The 23,977-nt window shown below is 41.0% G+C and overlaps 1 protein-coding gene across 1 annotated transcript in view; it reads left to right on the top strand.

Moving 5' to 3' along the window:
- HOMER2 (homer scaffold protein 2) overlaps positions 1–6,970 on the top strand; it is a 63,872-nt gene extending 56,902 nt beyond the window's left edge. The window contains exon 8 of the mRNA XM_026648552.1: positions 4,936–6,970. Coding sequence (XP_026504337.1) covers positions 4,936–5,124 — 189 coding nt within the window. The 3' untranslated portion in view covers positions 5,125–6,970. The remainder of the gene's footprint in view (positions 1–4,935) is intronic.
- The last annotated feature ends 17,007 nt before the right edge of the window (positions 6,971–23,977 follow it).

Raw genomic sequence — 23,977 nt, 5'->3', positions numbered from 1 at the left:
GGGGGGTATGTGGAGAGGGGGTGCAGGCTTGGGGAGGGAGTTTGGGGGCAGAAGGGAGTGTGTGGGAAGGGGGAGGGGGTGCAGGCTCTGGGAGAGAGTTTGGGGGCGGGAGGGGGTGGGGGTGCAGGCTCTGGGAGGGGGTCAGGGATGCGGCACATACCTGGGGCTCCAAGGTGAGGTGGGGCAGGCCGGGGGGCCTCCGCGTGCTGCTGCCCCCACGCACCGCCCCCACAGCTTCCCATTGGCCGCAGCGGCGCTCGGGGCGGGGGCAATGTGGGGAGGCACAGCCCTGCCCCGGGGCCGCAGGGAGATGAGCAGGCAGATGCCGCTCAGCTCCCCTGTGCTGCCGGTGGTGAGCAGGGCCCCAGGCCATTGTAAATCGCCCGGGGGATGTGCGGGGTGGGGGGGGAAGCGCCCGGGGGCTGCAGGTGGGGGCAAGGGAGAGACCCAGCCCCAAAACTGCTGGAGCCCGATGGGCCACATTGGGGAGGTTCTCGAGCTGCAGATGGCCCGCGTGCCGGGAGTTAGAGACCCCTGATCTAACGGGAGGGGTGAGTAAAAGACTCTGTTTAGAACTGATTTGGCTAAAGAGTTTCTCCCTCTTCCCATCTCTCCATATTCTTCAACGCCTCCAGCTTCTTTGCAGAGCTTAGAGACAGTGGTATGGTTCCCTGGTTAAACATACTATGTCCAGATTTTATGAATAATTGAGACAGTAAAACTAAAAAGCCTGTGGCCATGTTTTCAGCAGTGAATTATTTTTCAACATTTGACACCCTGTAAATATGGATAAGCAAAGAGTGAAAGAGGAGATCAGTTTTGTTATTGTTTGAACAAAGCGTGTAGAAATATTTTTAATAGTGAAATCTCACTTTGTAGTTAGTTCAGTGATACTAATTTTTGATTCACCAGTCACCCTCAGTGCTCAGCCCTGTACAGAATGCAGAGGAATGTCAAAAAAATCAAATCTGTTGTAGTCGTGAATATTATACTGGAGAAATGGCTTATTCACTGAACTAGTACTTCAGCTGAGACTTTTGTGTTTTGGCCTTTCTTAAATAGGTTTTACTTTTATGGAAGGATACTCATCCCTCTTGGTGTCAGTTAAGTTGTGATGGAGGCAAGCTTAGCAGAGCTCACAACAAAGGGAACAATGGCTAAGGGGTAAATATACCAGAAAAAGTAAGAACCAGAAGCACTTTATAGTTCCAGTATTTGAGATAGGAAGCATCTAGGTAACTGCTATGGGTTTGGTATAGGCTAGTAGTGACCAAGAAGGCATTGCAAGTTGATGGTTGTTTTTGCCTGTGCTATATAAGTGAGTGCTTTCATTTGAGTCCAAGTCACCATCATAATTAGCAGCCTGAGCAGCAAAATCAAGAACTGCAAGGGCATGGAAACTGAACCACCCTCTCACTTGGAAATGATTACTTATCGTTGAGGCACCTTGGTAAGGTGTTTGTTGGGAGCTGTTCCCTGCTTGTGCTATATCTCTTCTGGGTATAAATTAGGGTGACCAGATGTCCTGATTTTATAGGGTCAGTCCCGATTTTTGGGTCTTTTTCTTATATAGGCTCCTATTACCCCCCTCCCCCATCCCAATTTTTCACACTTGCTGTCTGGTCACCCTAGTATAAATAAAGGTCTTTGGACTCTGGGACTGTCAGTCTGGCACTTTCACAAGCTTAAACCACAATAAACATAACACATGAAAAAAGAATAAATGAAACAAGGTCATCTAGGTGAAAATAGTTGAAAGACTATTGAAGAGGTGGGAGGGAAATGTGTGCTGTGGGAATAAGATATTAACATAGGCCATTTCTACCTGGTAAAGCTTATTATTTAAAGTTTTAAGAAGACTTAAGTTTAGATATTTACATTGTCCTGAAATGAGGGAAAGCAGAAGGAAAGCTAATGAAATAAGAGAACGAGGCTTTCTTCCAGCAACTAACAGAAGTTACTAGATCACCGGTCCTGGTTCTCATGGGAAACCTCAGTCACCCTGATATCTGCTGGGTGAGCAATACAGCGGTGCACAGACAATCCAGGAAGTTTTTGGAAAGTGTAGGGGACAATTTCCTGGTGCAAGTGCTGAAGGAATCAAATAGGGGCAGAGCTCTTCTTGACCTGCTGCTCAAACAGGGAAGCAAAAGTAGGGGAAGCAAAAGTGAATGGGAATCTGGGAGGCAGTGACCATGAGGTGGTCGAGTTCAGGATCTTGACACAAGGAAGAAAGGAGAGCAGCAGAATACGGACCCTGGACTTCAGAAAAGCAGACTTTGACTCCCTCAGGGAACTGATGGGCAGGATCCCCTGGGAGAATAACATAAGTGGGAAAGGAGTCCAGGAGAACTGGCTGTATTTTAAAGAATCCTTATTGAGGTTGCAGGAACAAACCATCCCGATGTGTAGACAGAATAGTAAATATGGCAGGCGACCAGCTTGGCTTAACAGTGAAATCCTTGCTGATCTTAAACACAAAAAAGAAGCTTACAAGAAGTGGAAGATTGGACAAATGACCAGGGAGGAGTATAAAAATATTGCTCAGGCATGCAGGAGTGAAATCAGGAAGGCCAAATGACACTTGGAGTTGCAGCTAGCAAGAGATGTTAAGAGTAACAAGAAGGGTTTCTTCAGGTATGTTAGCAACAAGAAGAAGGTCAAGGAAAGTGTGGGCCCCTTACTGAATGAGGGAGGCAACCTAGTGACAGAGGATGTGGAAAAAGCTAATGTACTCAATGATATTTTTGCCTCTGTCTTCACGAACAAGGTCAGCTCCTAGACTACTGCACTGGGCAGCACAGCATGGGGAGGAGGTGACCAGCCCTCTTTGGAGAAAGAAGTGGTTCAGGACTATTTAGAAAAGCTGGACGAGCACAAGTCCATGGGGCCGGATGCGCTGCATCCGAGGATGCTAAAGGAGTTGGCGGATGTGATTGCGTGGCGATCGGGGGAGGTCCCGGATGACTGGAAAAAGGCTAATGTAGTGCCCATCTTTAAAAAAGGGATGGAGGAGAATCTGGGGAACTACACGTCAGTCAGCCTCACCTCAGTCCCTGGAAAAATCATGGAGCAGGTCCTCAAGGAATCAATTCTGAAGCACTTAGAGGAGAGGAAAGTGATCAGGAACAATCAGCATGGATTCACCAAGGACAAGTCATGCCTACTAACCTAATTGCCTTCTATGACAAGATAACTGGCTCTGTGGCTGAGGGGAAAGCAGTGGACGTGTTATTCCTTGACTTTAGCAAAGCTTTTGATACGGTCTCCCACAGTATTCTTGCTGGCAAGTTAAAGAAATGTGGGCTGGATGAATGGACTATAAGGTGGATAGAAAGCTGGCTAGGTCGTCGGGCTCAACAGGTAGTGATCAATGGCTTCATGTCTAGTTGGCAGCCGGTATCGAGCAGAGTGCCCCAAGGGTCGGTCCCAGGGCCTATTTTGTTCAATATCTTCACTAATGATCTGGAGGATGGCATGGACTGCACCCTCAGCAAGTTTGCAGATGACACTACACTGGGAGGAGTTGTAGATACGCTGGAGGGTAGGGATGGGATACAGAGGGACCTAGACAAATCAGAGGATTGGGCGAAAAGAAATCTGATGAAGTTCAACAAGGACAAGTGCAGAGTCCTGCACTGAGGATGGAAGAATCTCTTGCACTGCTACAGACTATGGACTGAATGGCTAGGCATCAGTTCTGCAGAAAAGGACCTAGAGGTTATGAAGCTGGATGTGAGTCAACAGTGTGCCCTTGTTGCCAAGAAGGCTAATGGCATTTTGGGCTGTATAAGTAGGGGCATTGCCAGCAGATCGAGGGACGTGATCATTCCCCTCTATTCGACATTGGTGAGGCCTCATCTGGAGTATTGTGTCCAGTTTGGGGCCCCACACTACAAGAAGAATGTGGAAAAATTGGAAAGAGTCCAGCGGAGGGCAACAAAAATGATTAGGGGGGCTGGAGCACATGACTTATGAGGAGAGGCTGAGGGAACTGGGATTATTTAGTCTGCAGAAGAGAAGAGTGGGGTGGGGGTTGATAGCTGCTTTCAACTACCTGAAAGGGGGTTCCAAAGACGATGGATCTAGACTGTTCGCAGTGGTACCAGATGACAGAACAAGGAGTAATGGTCTCAAGTTGCAGTGGGGGAGGTTTAGGTTGGATATTAGGAAAAACTTTTTCACTAGGAGGGTGGTGAAGCACTGGAATGGGTTACCTAGTGAGGTGGTGGAATCTCCTTCCTTAGAGGTTTTTAAGGTCAGGCTTGACAAAGCCCTGGCTGGATGATTTAGTTGGGGGTTGGTCCTGCTTTGAGCAGGGGGTTGGACTAGATGACCTCTTGAGGTCCCTTCCATCCCTGATATTCTATGGTTCTATGAACATGGGTTTCTAAAAGAAAGAATACATTAGTAGAGCAAACTGCAGTGTGGAAGAGCATTAAGTTGTTTTCACTGACTATATGCTTTAGTATTCATCCAAAATATTCACTGACTATATGCTTAAATATTCAGCCAAGGAGTTTAAAAGAAATCCAGCAGAACCTAATAAGGCGACATTATTTCTCAGGCAATGTTTTGTAAAAGCTTATTTTTCAAAGCTAAACCACCATAGATAATTTTGTGGCACAGAGACTAATTTTGCAACTGTCGCAGTGTATGCACAGTGCACAATTTAAATCCAGCTGAATTTAAAGATATCAACCAAATGACAAAATCTAATGCAAAGCATCTTTTCCACTTAATCTGTATCCTTCCCTGCATTAGTCAGATTTAAAAAAATAGCCCTATCATGTCAAAATTGCTTCCAGAGGTGTCTGTCTTAGGCAGACTAAAAGGAAGTCAAACCAAAACATTTTAAAGTCTGCGTAACATTGTAACATCATCCATCTTCTCTGAGATTCATGTTATTTTTTCTTTTCTATTCTTTTTTTTAAGGCTGCTGAGAAAAAGAACAGAGACCTGGAGGAGAAAGTCAGAACATTAAGGACAGATGTTGAAGAGAGCAAACAGAGACAGAACAGCCTTAAAACTGAATTAAAGAATTTTTTAGACGTACTAGATGGGAAGATAGATGAACTACATGACTTCCGACAAGGACTGTCTAAACTGGGAGTTGACAACTAGACGGCAACAGATTTTTGTAATCTAGGGTCTGAATGTTTGGTGTTTTGTTGATCCCAAATGTATATTTTACAAAATTTGACTAGAATGTTCCACTTGTTGACATTGTTTCTGTACATACAGGCTGAAAATTTGCTGTGTTTTTTCAAACCAGTTGTGCTGCTCACTGAATTCTGTTGAGAAGAGAAATGATTTATATGGCTGCTCTGGGTTTGTGAAGAGGTGGAGGATTCTGTCTCAGGAATCTGGAACTAGATCTACCTTATATGATTATGCAGTTAGTTGTTGCAGGGAAATTTATATCTTTCTTAAGGGCTGTTGCAACCATAGAAACAGAAAACAAATATTTTCTAGTCCTGACTCTCAATACTCCTAGCAACATGCATTTTTATTTCTTTTGTTGAGTGGAGTGGAGTTAAGATTAGAGGGGGCTCCTGCCGTGTGTAAATCAGTTGGGTAAAATGTGTCTGAGTTGAGCTACAGTCAAGTGTAGCGAATCCCTCCAAGTAAATATTAAGATCCTTAGGAACAAATCAATAAAGCCTAATTCACAGAAAGAAACCAACTGATTTTATACTTGTGTGACCTCTGTAAATGTATGTGCACATACAGCACATAATCTGCTGCAAAATTGCAGTGAGTCTCAGCTCTTGTACTTCAAATAAATCGTACAACAGCTGATGAGAACTTGTCTCATTTAACAAGAGCATCTTTTTCCTCAGCCCTAGTGTTTAAATTCATATAATTAAGTTAATCTTTACATCTTTGGGGGAAAAAACCACTCTCTTCCAGACCAGATATACAGCAATAGGGATAGGTTATTGTTTCACATATAGGTCTGGGTCCTCTAATTATCTATATAACTTAATAACTGCTGTGAACATCCACTGAAGTGATTTCAGAGAAGTTAATCTAAAAAACATTAGTTCATTTCACAGAACCGCTGGGGATGGTTTTGTACAAATGCGAGTTTCTGTTCAAGAGACATCCAGGGCTGAGGTAGCATGAAAGCAAAACCCTTTTCTTTGAAGTATACGTTCCGATCTCATGACATATTAGAAACCAAATTGCCCTTTTAGAATGACAAGAAGAAAGGCATAGCAGAAACACATTGTAACTTGTATTTGATTATTCAGCAGCTCTAAACACATTCTGAGTAAAGCAAGAGAATGCTTGGGATTCCAGGACCATGAGAATAAGAAGCAAGCTTACTTAACTACAGGCGGTGACATAAACAGCAACACTGGTCCAGAATTCAGTCTAACTCTGCTTTTGTCTCCATAACAACCTTCAGGGGCTATTTTTTTTTTTAAAGAACTGTTAGGGAATAGCCTGCTCTAAAGTTATTCTGAAATCCCATGCAAATAGAATTTGGGCAAGAATTTCTGTTTATGTCTGATACATTGATGGTATTGGCTCTTTTTTTAATCTGGCAAAGGCTACTGAAGTGTGAAATTAATGTATTCCAACAGGACGGAATAGAGTGACCATGTCACAACATTCATTTCACATATTACAAATTAGATTTCTAATTCTTAATAAAGCTATAATCAAGGGGATTTTGGTCATTTAAATAATGTAAGTGAAGAGTACATTGAATACTTTTGCACACAGATATAATAATCCAGATGCTGGAAGTCTGTAGAGATACTCTATCTGCAATAGTTCTTTAATTTTAGATTGCATCTACCACTGAAGTATTGTCTATCTAGCCTTGCCTTTTTTGTATGTGTGCTTTGTAATCCTTTTATACAACTGATATTATGAAGCTGGACTATTTCGGTATATGATGGTCTTTATAAAATTTGTTGTAGAGTGCCAGTATTAAAAAAAATAAAAATCAGGTACTTGGAAACATAATATAGAATGTAGGGATGTGAAAATAAGCTTTCGCCAGTGCAGAATATCCAAGTGTTACATATGTGGGGTTAGATAATGTGATCCGACTACTCAAAATTGAAAATGACAAAGGAAACAGTGTATTTTCTGAACAAATAATTTCAGTATTTAGTTTGCATCTAATATAGTTCACTTTGAATAAAGAATCATCAAAAAGGCAGATGACCTACTTCTCCTCTACTCCCATCCTACCTTTAAGGTTAGCGGCAGCAACTGGGAAGCAAGGAAGTAAAACAATTGTCTGTCACAAACAGTATAAATTGCCAGGCTCCCTACTCTATTTCCCATTAATGATTTTACCTTCTTCATACTGAGAGCCTTGCTCAATCTTCTGTTTCGTTTCTTTTTCTCTTTTTTTCCCTACTAGCGAGTCTTAGGGCTTGTCAGCATGAGAGAGTTGTATTGGTTTAACTTAAGGTGTGATTTTTAAAAGTATGTAGTTAAATAGGTGCAAAGGGCTGTGCAAAAACTCTTATTTTGGTTTAATCCAGATTTATTTTGGGTTCATCCAGTTATTTCAGTTTAACTTAAACCACTTAGGAATCAGATTAAAATAAATGAAACAAGCCACTCTTAAACTTAAATAAGAGGGTCCACACACGGGGTTACATTGGTTTAACTAAATTAGGCTAGATCTACACTACGGGGGGGTGTCGACCTAAGATACACAACTTCAGCTACGTGAATAGCGTAGCTGAAGTTGCGTATTTTAGGTCGACTTACCTGGCTGTGAGGATGGTGGCAAGTTGGCTGCTGCTGCTCCCCCGTCGACTCCGCTTCCGCCTCTCGCCATGGTGGATTTCTGGAGTCGACGGCAGAGCCATCGGGGATCGATTTTATCGCGTCTACACTAAACGCGATAAATCGATCCCCGATAGATCGATCGCTACCCGCCGATCTGGCGGGTAGTGAAGACGTGCCCTTATTAGTTTAAAAACTGACTTAAGTAAAACCTGTATAATTTTCTGATGTGGACAAGGCCTCATAAAGAAGAAATAAGGATAAGAAGGGAGGTGTGGATGCAGAGTCTAGAAAGAAAAGCATTTATTTCTGGACCTGCTACTTGTGCTGCACACTTCCAAGCAACCAGGGGAACAAGGTGGATACCCTTTGAACAATCTCTGTTCTCTCTCCTGTAGTCAGGACCCCAGTGTTCATGTTCCTTCCTTTGGCAGGTGTATTCAGTTCTTACGTGGTTGAGGCTCAGACGTTCTGGCTGCCTCCATCCTCCACAGGATTGACAGCCTTGTCTAATTAATTTCTGTGCTCCCTTTTTCCTGTAACAAAATGTAAACACTGGGTCCTGGGATTCAGGGCCCTATTTGTTACCTGTAAGGATTATGCAAATTGGTCTTCTCTCACCTTTGCCACTCTGTCTTCTTTTAGAAATTAGAGGAGATTATAAATGTTGCAGGCTCCCAGTCCACAGGAAGTTAATACCTCCGTCTCTTGGATACCTACAGGCATTTCTTCCTTGAATCTTGATCCCTACCGGACAGGTTCTTTCATTAAGAGTGGCTGATATGTACCTATATCACAGGGCTGCTGTGAGGGTAAATCCATGTTGGTAAAGCACATTGAGTTCCTAGCATGAAAAATGATATGATTGCAAAATATTTTATAATTGAAGCTCTGTTGCAGCCCATCAATCACCTGGCAATGCCAGATATGTGAACCTTATTAGCTCCTCAGGGACTTGGTGTGGTACAAAAAACTCTCCTCTCTTCCCTTCCTCCCACAAACAGTGAGTGCAGGGTCTTGGGAAACCAAGCATTCTCTTTGTGGGCAATTCTCAGGTAGTACTAAGGATCTAGCATTCATGCTTTCTCTAGCCCACCTTCATGCTTCTGTAGGTACTAGGAATCCAAACCCTCTATTTCTGCAGTAACAACTGCTGAACTTTCCCTCAAGCTGTAGTTGGTTTCGCCCTTTCCCGTTCTTCAGTATCAGGTTTTCCCTCCATTTTCTGCTGTTTCATTTCTGCCATGCTGTCTAAGCAACCTGGAGAGCTCAGTGGCCTTCCTGCCATAAAAGTCCCTCCTTAGCTATTAAGCCTGTTTGGTCACCATAAGAGATTTGTCCGTGGTCCTTAATCCATTATCTGGTGTCCTTTCAGTGCCTGCCTGCCTCAGACAGGAATACATTGCCCAGTCAGTCTTGCATTCTGGCTTCCTTTCACACACACACAGCCACTCCTGCTCTCCCTGATTCTCAGCTCAGTCCAACTTCTAAGCATCCCTTCCAGTCCTTTGTCCCCATGCTCAAGTTTGTTTGGGGGAAGGATGATTCTGTGACACTGCTCCTGCAGAATGAACACTTCATGATATGTGAGGGTGACTTCCTGCAGGGGGAACCTGACCAGTGATTCTTATTAAGAGCCCCCTAAATCTGGAGGCTGCCCTCTGCTGGAAAATATTTCCACTGTCAGGGTGCAAGGTGGATATTTTGGAGAGACTCCCTGATCACAACAATGTAGCCTTCCCTCGTGTTTTTTTCAAAAGGTTTGCATCTTGGGAATGGGGTCTGTTTGACAGAGGCCTAGTCATATCTCAATTATGCCCACTGAGTATAGTGTATTATATAAAGTTGCAGTGGAAATATGTGAGGTCTCTAAGATGGTGATCTCTGCTGATTCCATGACCTCTCCTTCTTATGCTGTTTATAAGAAAGTGCTACTTAATGCTGCATTTTTTTTTTTTACCAAGGCTGTGCCATTAGTGCTGGCCCATCTCTCCTGATTTTGATATCTGCAAAGCTCAGGCCCCTCCATAAATAGCAAAGTTACTGTCTATCTCAGTGATGCACTTTTTGATTGCTGAGCTGTATATGGGGATAGCCATGGAAGGTCAAACATGTTTGACTCAAGGGGTGAATCCTGCTCAAACTGAATAGATGTTTGTACCCCCGCCCCTCCAGGGCTCTAATTTGTTCCAGGAAGATCCCAAGGTGACCACAGAGGGATCAGAGTCCAAATAGTCCTGAAAGCACTAATTTCAGCCTCCATACCTCAGTCTGCAGATTTGTTTTTGCTTATTAATAATGGTTTACAAACACGAATTTTCAGCACCCCTCTGATGTCGGTTAGTTCTCACTTTGCATTAGGTCTACGTTGGAGACATATATGGATTTCCCCATGCAAGCTTGTACTCACTCTTAGCTCGGAAGATGTAAAGATTCCGTTTGTGACATAGGTTTCTCCCCTAAAGTGGCTAAAGGCAGGAAACTCCTACCTCAATCACTTGATCTTGTATTTGGAGTGTCTTGTTAATAGCGTCTTGTGCTCAGCACTCTGAGTGCGAATGGCTGTCATTTTCACTTCCGGAGGTCTTGTGGAGAGTACCTTCGCATCAGACCCCTTTCCTGTTAGGTTTTTGTTTATGAAGCATTTGATTTGTAGACTTGACTTTCAGAACGATATTTCATCATCAGGAATGGCCTTCTGTTTAAAGATGCTATATTGGCCTCCTTTGAGACCTGGGGAAAGAGTCTTTCTTTTGTTTTCTGCCATAGTAGCCTTTTTAATTGGTATCTCCTTTGCCAAGTGATGAATCAGTGAGTTCACTGGAATAGAGCTGCCTTGTCTGTAAGGATGTCAGATTTTCTCTCTCACTTTCAGTTTCTTATCATTCAAAATTTCCTATGTTTCTTAATACTCTTACTCCAGCTACTCCTATGCCCAGAAAACTGTCTGGAGATAGAGAGTTGCTGTGTTTTATGTAGCCTGGGAATGCCTTTTGATTGCGTTTAAAAAAAACAACAACATTTATTTTTGATTCCATGTCTAAAATTTAGAATGAAGCTTCTAAAGCCACCATTGCTCATTGGATTAAAGGCAATATGAAGAGTTTCTACAATTCTTCACTGCTGTGTGTCTGTGAAATATTGCCATTATTTATGAAGAGAGAGGACCTAAGCATTAACTGCTGTACTGTATTGTGACTGCTGCTTGTCTTACACTCATTCCTTTATTGCTCAATACCAGGTGATACCAAAGCTGATCTTGGTCAGCAGTCTCTTTGTTGGATTGAGGTTCACTGTCTCAGCAGATGGGTTTAACAAATATTTATTAAGGCAAAACACTGAGTAGTGATCAATTACGAGTGGGAAGCCCATCAGGACAATCTCATCATTCCATATGATCTCTCCACCCCCATCAGTATAGGCTTAGTGTTAGTTCACACCAATCTTTTATAGCTTTTTAGTTACTTTATCTTTTCTTATTCTCACAAACATGATTGCTCTGCAGTTTCTTACACATGCACAGCACTAAACATGATTATTCTGCAATTTCTTACACATACACAGTTCTATTTATGCTTACACAGTTAAATGTTATCAGAACAGACTCTTAAAATCCACAGCAGGCTTCTGTCAGGCCTAAATATGCCTTTGCTCCCAACACTCTTGGCTGATAGTCAAGGTAAGCCCATGTCTGCCTTTTCACACTGCTATACAAGTTGCACTTATGGAATCTTACTGGATGGAAGGAGGACTGCACAGTAATGTAAAATTGTTTACTAGTAATTCTTTTCATTGTACACATTCTCTCCATCCACCCTGCTTTCCTGGCTTTTTGCCCTCATGACTGTTTACTGTCTTCACTATTCAGGGAAAACTGGTGGAACCTGCCTACTTATTCTCAGAGCCCTGTGTGTTCCATGATTCACAGCTGTGGATTTTTTCCCTTGGCTACAGAATTGTGCTTCAGAATTCAAGCTCTTTTTTTCTTTAAACTGTTTCTAGCCCTTATGGTTGCAAAAGTCTTGAAACCAGGAATGATTTATAAACTGATGCCATATTGTCTTCCTGAGTCTGCAGACAACCTGAAACAAAAGCTCTCCGGGGGCTGAACTGCCCCATTCGTCTCACTGAGTTGTTATTGCTGAATTCTAAAGATGACCATTTAAATGTTAACATTAACTGTTCCATTGCTGACTGTTTTAGCAGAAATGTCAACTAACGTGATCTTCCCACAATCCCAGACAAGTCTTCCATACCTACTTATGGGCCCAAAGTCCCAGTTATCCCCTACTCAATTGCCAAAACCTCCAACTTTGCCCCTGTTTCTGTGATGCAGTTATGAGTTATAAATACAAAAATCTTTGGCATATCAAAAAACTAAATGTGAGGACAGAGTAAAATAAACTGAATTTAATATCCACACAAAAATAACATAGGGGGGTTACTGTACTGATTGAATAGTACATTTTCACAGTAAAAAAAAACTGCAGATAAAAAATTTAAATGAAGCTGCTACTAAATTTGTAGTCTGCTACAACAGAAATCATGCAGCATAATTTAGGTCCAGCTTCCCAGGGAAGAACACTAGGCTTTTCTTATACTAGTTGTGTTCGCAATTATTTTTGCCTCTGCTTCCTAGTAGGTGTGGCTGTTGTAGAATCTTCTTATAGGCATGATGTAGAGGCTGTAACACACAAAACTACCGCAAAGGAACTTTCTCTTTTTGAATTGTGTTAAACAATCAACTAAAACAAGTGTCAATCACAGCAATAGCAAGTCACAAGCTATTGATCCAGATCCACCTTAAAATGGAGAGAACCACCATTAACTGATACAGAAATGAATTGCACATTTGCGGAGTCTTGCAACTTGAGGCTTTTGTCCATATTTTGTATTCCTTTTAGGATATAAATTTGACAGTTATGTGAAAAGTTTGCATGTCTTAAATATCGTACTCTGTATTCAGTAACAACATACCTTGAGTGAAATATACAGTAAGGAATGTATTGCAGAATTTTAAGAATGTTTTCTCCCCAAAACCCTGTGTTCTCTTGCAGGCTGAGGAATAGGACTGATGCTGCTAGATTAAAAAATATTTGCTTATGTAATTGGGATTTTTTGAGATGTCTAAACAATTTGACTTTCTACTGTGTTTTGTGTTAGCACTAGTTTTTGAAAAACTGTTTAAACTAAGAATACTTTCAAATGGCGGTGCCTATGCATCCAAAAAATTTTAATGCTTTTGAAATATTGTTTTTCCCCTTCTGGTCACTTAGTTAATTAACAAATTCTGATGGCACATAAAACCTAGGCACTCAAGAGAAAATCTATCTGCTGTTGTATTTTCTGTTTTTACCACTGATCAGCAATAATTATTTTAGCCATATACCAGCCAAGAAGACTGATGCTGAAAAAGAATTGTGAACGGGTCTGCTAAATGTGCAGCACATTGATCAACTGGTGTGGGCTGAAAGTGGAGATATGCTCAATAAAAAAAAGTATCTTGCAGCATTTAGATGTTTTTTTATTTTATTTGCCTAATAGTGACAAATACATAATCTACTATAAAACTCATCTATACGATAGAGCACATCATTTTTTAACTCAAATTTAAATATAGCCCTTACTTGTAGTTAACAATTATGGGAGTGTTTTTAGTGTGGTCTACTATACCAAAATATTTAGAACTATGAGTCTTTAGTAATAAAGATAAACACACAACCTGTTTTTACTGTTTCAAGTAAGGTTTAGTGAATGACTGACAATTCTATCGATATACAACTGTGGGAAAACACTGCAATGCTTTAAATGTGTATTTTTATCCTGATTTAATATATGATTAATTGAGCTGAAGTGTTTACTACAGTTTGTTGTAAAAATGTCTCTGACCTCGTCATTCTGTCTACTGTGAACAAGTACTTTTTAAAATCAAAGGTAAATGGTAAATGTGAACATTTGGACTCTCTCCTAGTAGCAGTCAATGCTGTTTTTTATATATTAAAATTGATTTTTCTTTATGAACTTAGAACTTTGTGGTTTTTATCTGATTTTATTGTATCATATACATTTGCTTTATGTAAAAATATATAGTTTAAGTAAAAAAAAAAAAAACTCCCGTCTATCATTAACTTATAATAATGAGCATCCTTTATCTCAGTTGCATAATCTTGTCATTAAGAATTTAAACTCAGGGAAGTTTTTCATTGAAAATAAGAGCTTGATTTGCATTTATGCATCTGTGCGTCTCTGCAAGGAATTACATGGTGGTAAGTTTCTGCTCCATAAGATGACATGGTGGTAAAAACACCTATCTACACCACAGCTTCTACCATTGTTACCTCCAGTGGAGTTGCACCACTGGTGAATTATGGCTATAAAGTACTCTATAGCAGATGAAGGGGTAAGACCCTGATTCTGCAAACTCTTACATTCTTGCTTAATTTTACTACCATGACTAGTCCCACTGAAATCAGTAAAATTAAGCAGGTGTATACATGTACGCAGGACTGGGTCCTAAATGTATGCGTTAAACTTGAAAAACAGCACCTAGAAATCTTTCTATATGGCCCTGATCCTACAGACACATACACATATGCTTAAAGCTAAACCCATATGTAGGTGCTTGCAGGATTCAGACCTTCAGCTATGCTTATTGCTCAGTATGAGAAAAGGCCATCCTTTAGAGGAAGACTTTTAAGAACTGTCTTCAGGTTCTTATTTTTCATGGATTCCCACTAGCAAAAAAAGCTACATGTAATGTTCACAACTGATAGAGGATCCCCTGGTGGCAGGCAGAGAAGCTCTGAATTTCTCTTTGAAGATGCAGACAAGGACTCAAAAATAACTTTCTATTTTGAAATTAGAACTATTCTGGATAAACATATGACAATTGTTAATAATAGTCCCCTGTTTTGACATAGTCTTTTCTGAATCTGTCAGTTTCACCTGACAGGGTCTTTACTGACTCTAAGCATCATTAGTTTGGGGATAACCCCAATTGGAGAAACATGTCCCTGTATACCTTTAGTACATACATACTGATACTTTCAACATTTGATCTCATTTGCACCAACACTGCTTCACTTTTAAAATATTCTTGTACCAACATAGTCTTCCCAACTAGAATTAATGAGTTTGTAAGAAGAGTTTTTTATAAATATATAAAGTTCAATGTGGCTTCTTATTACAAGTTACAAGCTTTCAAATTGTCCTGTCTTTTTATGACCTATACATAAACCTCTACACTTGAAATTGTCCATAATTCTGACACACAGCTAATCAAATTGACATATTAGATAGATTTACTAAGCTCCCATAATCAAAAATTTAAAATCATACAATTACAAGAGCCCTGGAAATCTGTGGATATCCACTTTATATCCGTGGATATCTGCATGCACATATCCCCGGACCATTTTTGTGGATTGCGGATCAGATGTAGATACAAATTTTGTATCTAGATCCCTGCAAGTCTGTGAATATCAGCTTTATATCCACAGATATCCTCATCCTCAGATATGGATGCAGATATCCGCGGATCATTTTTGTGAATCGGATGCGGATACAAATTTTGTATCCGTGCAGGGCTCTAACAATTACCCCTGAATAGGCCCCATCACAAAATTAAAATTATACAATTAGACTAAACCAGCCTCATTCACTGAAACCCAAACCCCACAACTTAGGAAATGTCCAATAGAAAAGGTGCAAGGATTTCCACACTACAGTTTATTCATTATGGTATTTCTCTCCAGTTGAGGATGAAATTCTCTCATTCCAATGGTTACATATAGCTTGATATTTTGCATATGCATAACTTATGGAAATTGCCATTGACCAGCAGCCAACCACATTCACCATAGATAGTAAAATTGGTGCTTAGAAAAACGATACAACAGCTTTTTGGAATCGGATATAAACACATTCAAAAACAAACATTCTAACTTGGTAGAAACACCACATAAACAATATAATCAAGGAAATTTCATCTTGAAACTCACGTCCTTAATATCTTAATCTTTGTATTCTAATGGTTTTCTATTAGAACACTTCAGCGGAATTATCAGCTTGGTTTGTATTTCTGTAGTTTCTTATTTTTCTCTTTATTAGTCCATTTTTTTTATCCAGTTGTACAACATAAAATTTCCTCACTCCAGGATTTCTGGTGACCATTTAGACTAAAAATGGGGGAAGCTGCAATATATTTTTAAGCGTAATCAGAAGTTCCAGAGGAGCCTACAATATGTGTGGTTTATCTGTGGATAATTTATAATAGTCTATTTAGAAAAAAAAAAAAAAAGGAAAAGCAAGAGCCTAATTCCTTGCCCTTTCCATTGAAATAAGTGTGTGTGTGTGTGTGTGTGTGTTTGAGAGAGAGAGAGACAGAGATGTACACATATATCCTGTGCCCTTTTTTGTTTAACACAATCACTGGTGACAGTTGTTTTATAAAGTTTAATATTATTCTATTCCCATGTATTCCAAGCACTTTTAATGTTCTGTCATCTAAAGGCATGTCTGTGCTGAAGACAATGGGAGAAAAAAGAATATATTTTAATATATACACTGGGGAATCTCTTAGCTTTATCTTTATTTGTTAGGAGGCCTGAGAACCAATAACTTCATTATGAGTTCCCCTTTCTCTCCTCATTTGGAAACAAAACTGTCATAACAGAGATCCTGTATTCTTTCTAACCTAAATACTGATCCTGGTGAAGTCTACTGAAGCTTTGTCATTGACTTCAATACAGCCTGGGTTTGGCCCTATTTATGATATGTAAAGGAATGTGTGTGCATATCTATTTTTTCACTCCTAAAAAGTACTTTGCTTGTAATTTTTAATATTTATTTACAAGCCCCTGGTATTCAGCAATGTGAAATATCCTTCCTATAATAGCCATTACAACCCAGAGCCTCTTTGAGCATATCAGCTACACAAATTAGACCAGTAAGCATATGCAAAAAATAACATATGGAAATGGTAGATGCATATACCTGATCTTTGAAAGCAAAGGCAGGAAATTGGGTTTCGTTTTGGCCCTATTCAGAGCCCATGGTTGTGGATCAGGCATACTTCAAATATAGGATTAATAGAGGAAAAATGTATACGTGCTTCATGAGGAACCATCTGCAAACCACTCAGCCAAATTGGGTTTCAGTTAGCAACATTGAAAGTTGCCTTTAGAAGACTCCTACGCCAGCTCTACCAAAACCCAATACAGCTGCCTCAAAGGTGCATTTTGATTTTGTTACTTAGCACTTATCAGAGTAGTACAGCTGTGCGGCCTTCTCAGGAAGTAAAGATCTTAGTTATGGTAAATTACAAAAAGCCTGGATATCTTTCCAAGACAACCCCCGTAATGTTAATAACATAATGCATTGCAGGGAACACTTTGCAAATTATCACAGGCCCAGGAGCCCTACACTTAACCTTGTCATGTGAATTTTTGAGCAAGAAATCCTATATTTGGTTGGTTCTCCTGTCTTTTTTCCCTCTGGCTTTAATGTCTAATGTTTGTTTATAGGTTCTGCAGAACACATTCTTCTTAAAATTAAAGAGATTTCAATAGCTTATCAGATCAAATGACCCCCATTCACTTACCTGTGTGGGCTGAAAGCAATGGGATGAAATAGATGCATAAATTCTCTGTCCATTTCTTCTGGTGCTTCTCTGTTGTGCCAGTCTAGGGCCTGAACATCTGTCCATTGACTTCAATGGGCTTTGGATCAGGCCCCGAGAGCTGAGGTTCTCACAAGAAAAATTTTGGTGGCCTTAGACTGCAGCCACCAACTCTTGCTGGTGACTGCTCTGACAATTTTTCCTAAAATACTTAATTAACTTTAGGAAAAACAAATAAATATGCACAGATACATGTCCAAATTGTAATTTATTTATGTAGGGTTTTTTTCAGATTAAATAATGTACAGTTGTCTCTATTCTTTACTGGGCCTAAACAGAATAGAAACAAAATAAGGTGCTTTGCATGTTCCTGTCTTTTTTGTTTTTTGTCTTTTTGGTTGCTGGTTTTTTTTGTTTGTTTTTTTAGACTTGCTAGTTAGTAAGTCTGCTCCTGTGAAAACTGATATTTGTATGTTTGTTAAGATCGCTTTTCACAGCAGACTTACTCAGCCCTGGCAAGCCGGGGGACAAATTAAGCACTGAATGGAGAGGTGGGTAGGGAGGCAGCAGGAGCCAGGAGCAATGGAGGGCTGGGGAAGGCAGCGGGGACCATGGGTGATGGGGGGAGAGTGAGCCCGGGGCCAGAGCTCAAAGCCCTGCAGCTGGAGGATGGAGCATGAAGCCCTGTGGCTGGAACCTGAAGCCCCATGGCCAGAGCCTGCCGCCCAATGCCCTAGGGCAGAAGCCGGAAACCCAAGCCCCACTTCCCCTGGGAAAGGTGGGAACTCACACTGGCTGCCTGCTCCTCTGGTGTTTGTGGCTCCAGGGGGGCAGGGCTCAACCCCTACTGGTGGCCCTGGGGAAAGGGTGAATGCTTTGCCACCTCCAGTCACTGCCATGAGACTGTGGCTGCATGAAAAACCCCTGGTGGCTGCATTTGAGAAACGCTGCCCTACCGCATAGCAGTGGCAGCTACACATATTGTACTCTCAGTCCTGTTCAAGCTGTAGCTTTACGGTTTGTTCTTCTGTTGACACAAAAAGTGTTTCTGCATATAACACATGGGTCCTTGTAGTCATTCGCTATATCTTTGTATTCAATAACACACGGTGTTAAATGTCATGCAGCTCTTCAGTTCTATGTCTCCCTATATGATTGGTATACAACAGGCACCTCACCTAGGAGTTAAATGTCCTCAACAAAATTCCCTGACTCTGGTGTGCAGGTAATTAGTCAAATTTATAAGCAGGCACAACCTTTGGTACACAGAACACATGAAATCAAATCTTTTTAATTCTATTACTGGGATTTTTTTCCTCCTTCCCTTATGACCTTTGATTAACCCTGGCAGGCTGTGAAAAAAGTAAATCTGAACTGTGCTTTATTGTGATCAAGAAGCAATGACGACTCACATTTTCCCAAATTGTTGTCATTGGGTTTGGTTTGTTGTATATATTCTGGATTGGGTTTGTTTGATATATGCTGTATTAAGGGATTTTGGACATCCAGAGAATTACAAATAGCACAATTACCTATAGCCCTATTTACGGTATCTTGTCACACTCCGTTTTTTAAAGGTGTCTAGTTTTAAGCTCTTGGCCTTTATCTTACCACCACCATTAGCAGGGCTGGCCTTACCATGAGGCGAACTGTGGCGGGCGCGTCAGGTGCCAGACTATGGGGGGGCGCCACTAGGACCCAGAGTGTAGAAAATTGTGTCTGCTGCTGGTGCATGTGTATTCTCTCTGCTCTAGATACACAGAGATGGTGGAGTGCTGTGCTGGAGGAAGGAGGGCACAAGCGACATAACAGGCAGGCAGGAGAAAAGGTGAGAGGGAATAACAGAAAGCAGCAGGAGCTGCAGGGAGAGAGAGGAGGAGGAGCCTCTTATGTACCTCTCTAGCACCCCCAGGAGCCTGGACTGATTAACACCAGCTTCTCAGGGAGCTTCCTGTTTCCTGCTGCTTCCCTGAACCCACTTGAGGAGAACAGGCAGTCAACTGAAGTAATAGGAGCCACTTAAGCCCTCACTCAGGCCCTGCTACCAGCCTCCTTATTTGTCCCCTTCAATTGAGTGTTGAGAGCCACTATAGCTGGCACAGAACAGCAGTCATGAGTGAAAGAAGAAAATGCCCCTCTGGGGCAGCATTCAGAAAAAGAAAGCAAAGGAAGCTTTTCTAGCTAAGCAGGAAGGAGCTTGTGACAATGCTGCCCGTGAGAGCCAGCTGAGGTCACTCCATCAGGGTGAACTGCAAACAGAACGGGGCAGACAAACCCCAAACGCTGGTGGATATTCCAATCCTTAGATTTACCAAACCAGCACAAAACAACTTCTGTATTACCTCACTGGTTACTCAGAAGTCCAAACAACGCAGTTCCCTTAAAGTACCCAGCCTCAGGCCTCCATCCAGACACACATGTCAAACATATGATGATAAATTCTGAAAATCTTATTTCATCATATAAAAGAAAAGGTTCTCCTGAGCCCAAAGGACCAAGCCCCAGACCCAGGTCAAATGATAACTTAGATCTTACCCAAAATACACGCTTATAGTCAATTCTTCTTAACTAAACTAAAATTTATTAAAAAAGAAAAGAGAGAGAGAGAGAGTTGGTTAAAAGATCAATATACATACAGACTTGAATTCAATTCTTGAGGTTCAGATACATAGCAGAGGTGAGTTTGTAGTTGCCAAAAGTCCTTTTAGATATAGTCCATAGGTTATAGTCCAATGTCCATATTCAGGGTGACTCCAGTCAGTGACTGGGGATCTCAATCCTTATGGCTTAAGGTTTCCCTCTCTTGAAACCCAAAGCAGATCTGAGATGAAGGAGGATCCTGTCCCAGGGTTTTTATACATTTCCTACAGCCCTTTGGCCTGAGAAAACAATAGGCTTAACTTTCCTTCTCCTAAACATCATGGCAATTAGCACAGGATAATTTATCCATTAAACAGTTCAGATACAGGTTACCACAACCTTCAAAGAGACATATAGACAATAATACTATTTCACTCAAGTGTCTTCCTAAATGTTAATACTCCTTTTTGGATCTTTGAATCAAAGCTATAGCAATAGACAAGACTTGTTTGCTTACATCACAAGACCTGAGCAAACATCTACCCTTCTATCTCTAACAATACAGGCTTGCATTTCAAAGCTCTATTCATTTACATATCTTCCTAACCAGTTTCTAAAGTTCAGCCATGAGTCAGGTCAGTCTGTGAGTTAATTAACTCTTTCTGGCCCTGTCACCTTTCAATGAGATATTAAATTACACTCATAATGTCACAGAGCTCTCCTGAGATACATAGACACAAATGTTCATGGTGAGCCGTCCAGCCCTAGTGAAGACCTACACCAGCAATGCAGGGCACTAGAGACAGTGTTGACACATGATGACATTCATGATGTTGATGCAACTGATTTAGGTGATGAACTGAAAGCCCTTTCAAGATACATTTCAGCAGGATCAACTCCAAAGGCTGTTCTGGAATATATGTGCACAAATAAGATGACCACCCTCTTTCCAAATGCTTTTGTTGCTCTGCGTATACTTCTAACACTTCCTGTAACAGTTGCCAGGGGAGAACACAGCTTCTCCAAGCTGAAGTTAATAAAATCACATCTACACACCACAATGACACAGGAGAGGCTGGTCGGCCTTGCAACCATCTCAATAGAGCATGAGCTGGCCCAGACTGTGGACCTTCAGGAAGCAGTTCAAATCTTTGCAACCAAGAAGGCACGGAAAGCACCACTTTGATTATTCAAACAGATCAAAATGCCAGTGTTTACTATGCAGACAAGAAAAGTTACATTTGCTGTTCAGGCGTTTGAAAGTTAAGTGTTACTGAAAATTTTTGAACAAGGCATTTTAAGTTGTTAGTTTTCCTTTATTGGGGTAGGTAGCAGAGCAGTACCATGAGAGGAGTAGAACAGGAAGAGTCTGTGTCTGGTTTTAAAAATGTAGTTATCACCACTATCTGGATTTTTCCTGTGCCAGCCTGCGCTGAGAACACAAACAAATCTCAGCCATTCCTGTCTGTCCTGGGCTGATCTTTGAATGCCTTCTAAATTAAGCCCATCAATTTTCTCTTAATACTGTTCTATGGAGGGATTCTTTTTACATGTTCCTCCAGTTGCCCATTGGCATGGCCCATAGCAGATGCTTTGGCTTCATTCCTTACACATGTTCCAGATAATTCCATCTTCTTTTCTGGATAACTCTGGAGATAAGACGTTGTTGAACTCACTAATGAATCTCAGAAGTTATTATAAATTCATTCCATTTTTCCTGAGGCATTTGCTTTCAAAGGCGTTTCGATGTCTGTCTGTGCCTTTGGTGGATTTCCAGCTATCACATCCATATGAGATGATGGAAATAACATTTGAGCTGAAGATTTGTAGTTTGATCTTTAAGTTGTATATCTTTTGAAGAGCAAATTTTGTTTAAGCAGGCGAATGCAGCTGCCACCTTAGCAGTTCGTGACATTATTTCCTTCTGGCTCTCCCTGTTGGCTTGCATGTTACTGCCAAGGTATGTGAAGTGACTCATCTCTTGTATTCCCGGGGTTGCCATTACATTTATTTTCATAACTGATTATTAACCACATATTTTTTAAAATGCTGGATAGTCTTTCAGCCTTTGCTTGCATGTTCGTTGAACTGACGCTTAGAAATGCTATGTCAGCACAAAAAACTAGATTGTCTAATACACTGTTGTTAAACCATACAATGTTTGTGTTGTATCAGTCTACACTTTTTCTCATAATGAACTCAATGGCAATGCCAAACAGAAGAGGTGACAGAATACATCCTTCCGTGACATTATTTTTATAGGCATATCATAACACTTCAAGGTGTGCCCGGGGAATCACAATGGAGGCTGTCAGATGCTTTCTTAAAATCTGATGATGAATGGTTTTTGTCATTCTCTCATTGATAGCTATTCTTAGGATGAAAATCTGGTTGACATGTGATCTTCTGGGTTGAAATCCACCCTTAGCTTTGCCTCCACTGCTTCCTTTATTCTGCTTAAAATGATTCTGCAGAAGACATTCCCTGTCACCAAAAGGAGTGTTACTATTGTGATCACTGAAATCTGTTGAATTAATTAAAATGGAATATATCAGGCCAGTCACTGTCAAGCATTAAACAATTTTTAAAAAGGTTTGAGATTGGCATATAGAGACCTCAGCCTGCTTAGGACCATGGGAAACGCATCATTAAAAATACTTTCAATCTTTTATTAAAGACACAGAAAAGAAGGAAAAACAGTTAAAGATTTGAAATGTAAAGTATTAAGAGAGGCTTTCATTTTAATAACATCCCTTGTTTCCTTTCCCTTTAGCTGGGCAGAATTTTGAGAAGGAAAAAACCCTTGTTTCACAGTCTTTTAGATGGTAATAATTATCCTTTCTGGGGAAAAGAGAAGTTAGTTAAGATGGGTGTGATGGGTTCCCCCCCCCCGGGGTGCCACCTGATGTACTGGGGTACCACTGAGCCCGCCTGTTCCACGAGCCTGGCCTCCCTTACACTGTCCTGCTGAGCCAGGCTCTCAAACCTCCTCCAGCACACACGCTGGTAAGGACACACCCAGCTGCAAAAGGACACAGATACTGAAATCAGCTCTGCATGGGAAGACTCAGCGAAGGTATTGCCCAGCACTCAAGTGCACACCCCCTCTGGAGTGTAAACCCAAAATTGTATAGTCTTGCGCTGCACAGAGAACTGTACAGCATAAGCTCATTGAAATTCGCCCCCTCCCTCAATGTGGAGGAAGATCTGCACAGCTCTTTGCTCCCCCCTCCTCCCCATTCTGAATTCCACAAACTGGTTTTAGAGAAAACAAAAACAAGTTTATTAGCTACAAAAGATAGACTTAAAGTGATTATAAGTGATAGCAAACAGATCAAAGCAGATTATCCAGCAAATAAAATAAAAATGCAGTATAAGCTTAAGATACTACATAAACTGTTACACGTAGTAATTTCTCATTCTAAATGTTGGTTTAGGCAGGTTGCAGAGGTTCTTGAAGGCAAGCTGCTCTTGCTTGCAGCTTAAAACTCCAGGTATTTCTTTCACAGTCCAGACACCTTTCCAGCCTGGGCTCATTCCTTCTCCTCCTGCTTTCTCTTTTGTTTCTTAGATGTTCACAGCAGTCATCCTGGGTGGTGATTCAGTGAAGAATGACCACTGATTAATTCACTCCCTTGCCTTAAATAGGATTTACATATGGCGGGAACCCTTTGTTTTCCAGTGAGGGTCTCCCTACCCGTCAGTGAAGTACTAATTTTATCATGGAGTCCAGTATCAGGTGACGTGATCACCTGACCCCGCAGCCACAACTCAAAGTCTGTTTGCAGCGTTCACAGGAAGGCTTACCAGGAAGGATCACTAGAGAGAGATTAGCGGCTTCTAAGATCTGTTGTTCTCCCTAACGGTCCACTGACTTGTTCCCAGGTAGCCATCTAGACTGATTACATTCTGTCTAGTGGGCATTCCCCAGGTGCAAACACAGTCGTAATAGGTGCATAGACAACATTCCTAACTTCACATACAAAAATGATATGTGCATACAAATATGATAATCAT

Source organism: Terrapene carolina, unplaced genomic scaffold (genome assembly GCF_002925995.2).
Source record: "Terrapene carolina triunguis isolate 2854851 unplaced genomic scaffold, T_m_triunguis-2.0 Scaffold67, whole genome shotgun sequence".
In the NCBI taxonomy this organism is placed as follows: Eukaryota; Metazoa; Chordata; order Testudines; family Emydidae; genus Terrapene; species Terrapene triunguis.
The sequence above is the reverse complement of the archived record's forward strand: the minus strand, read 5'-3'. Positions and strand labels throughout refer to the sequence as shown.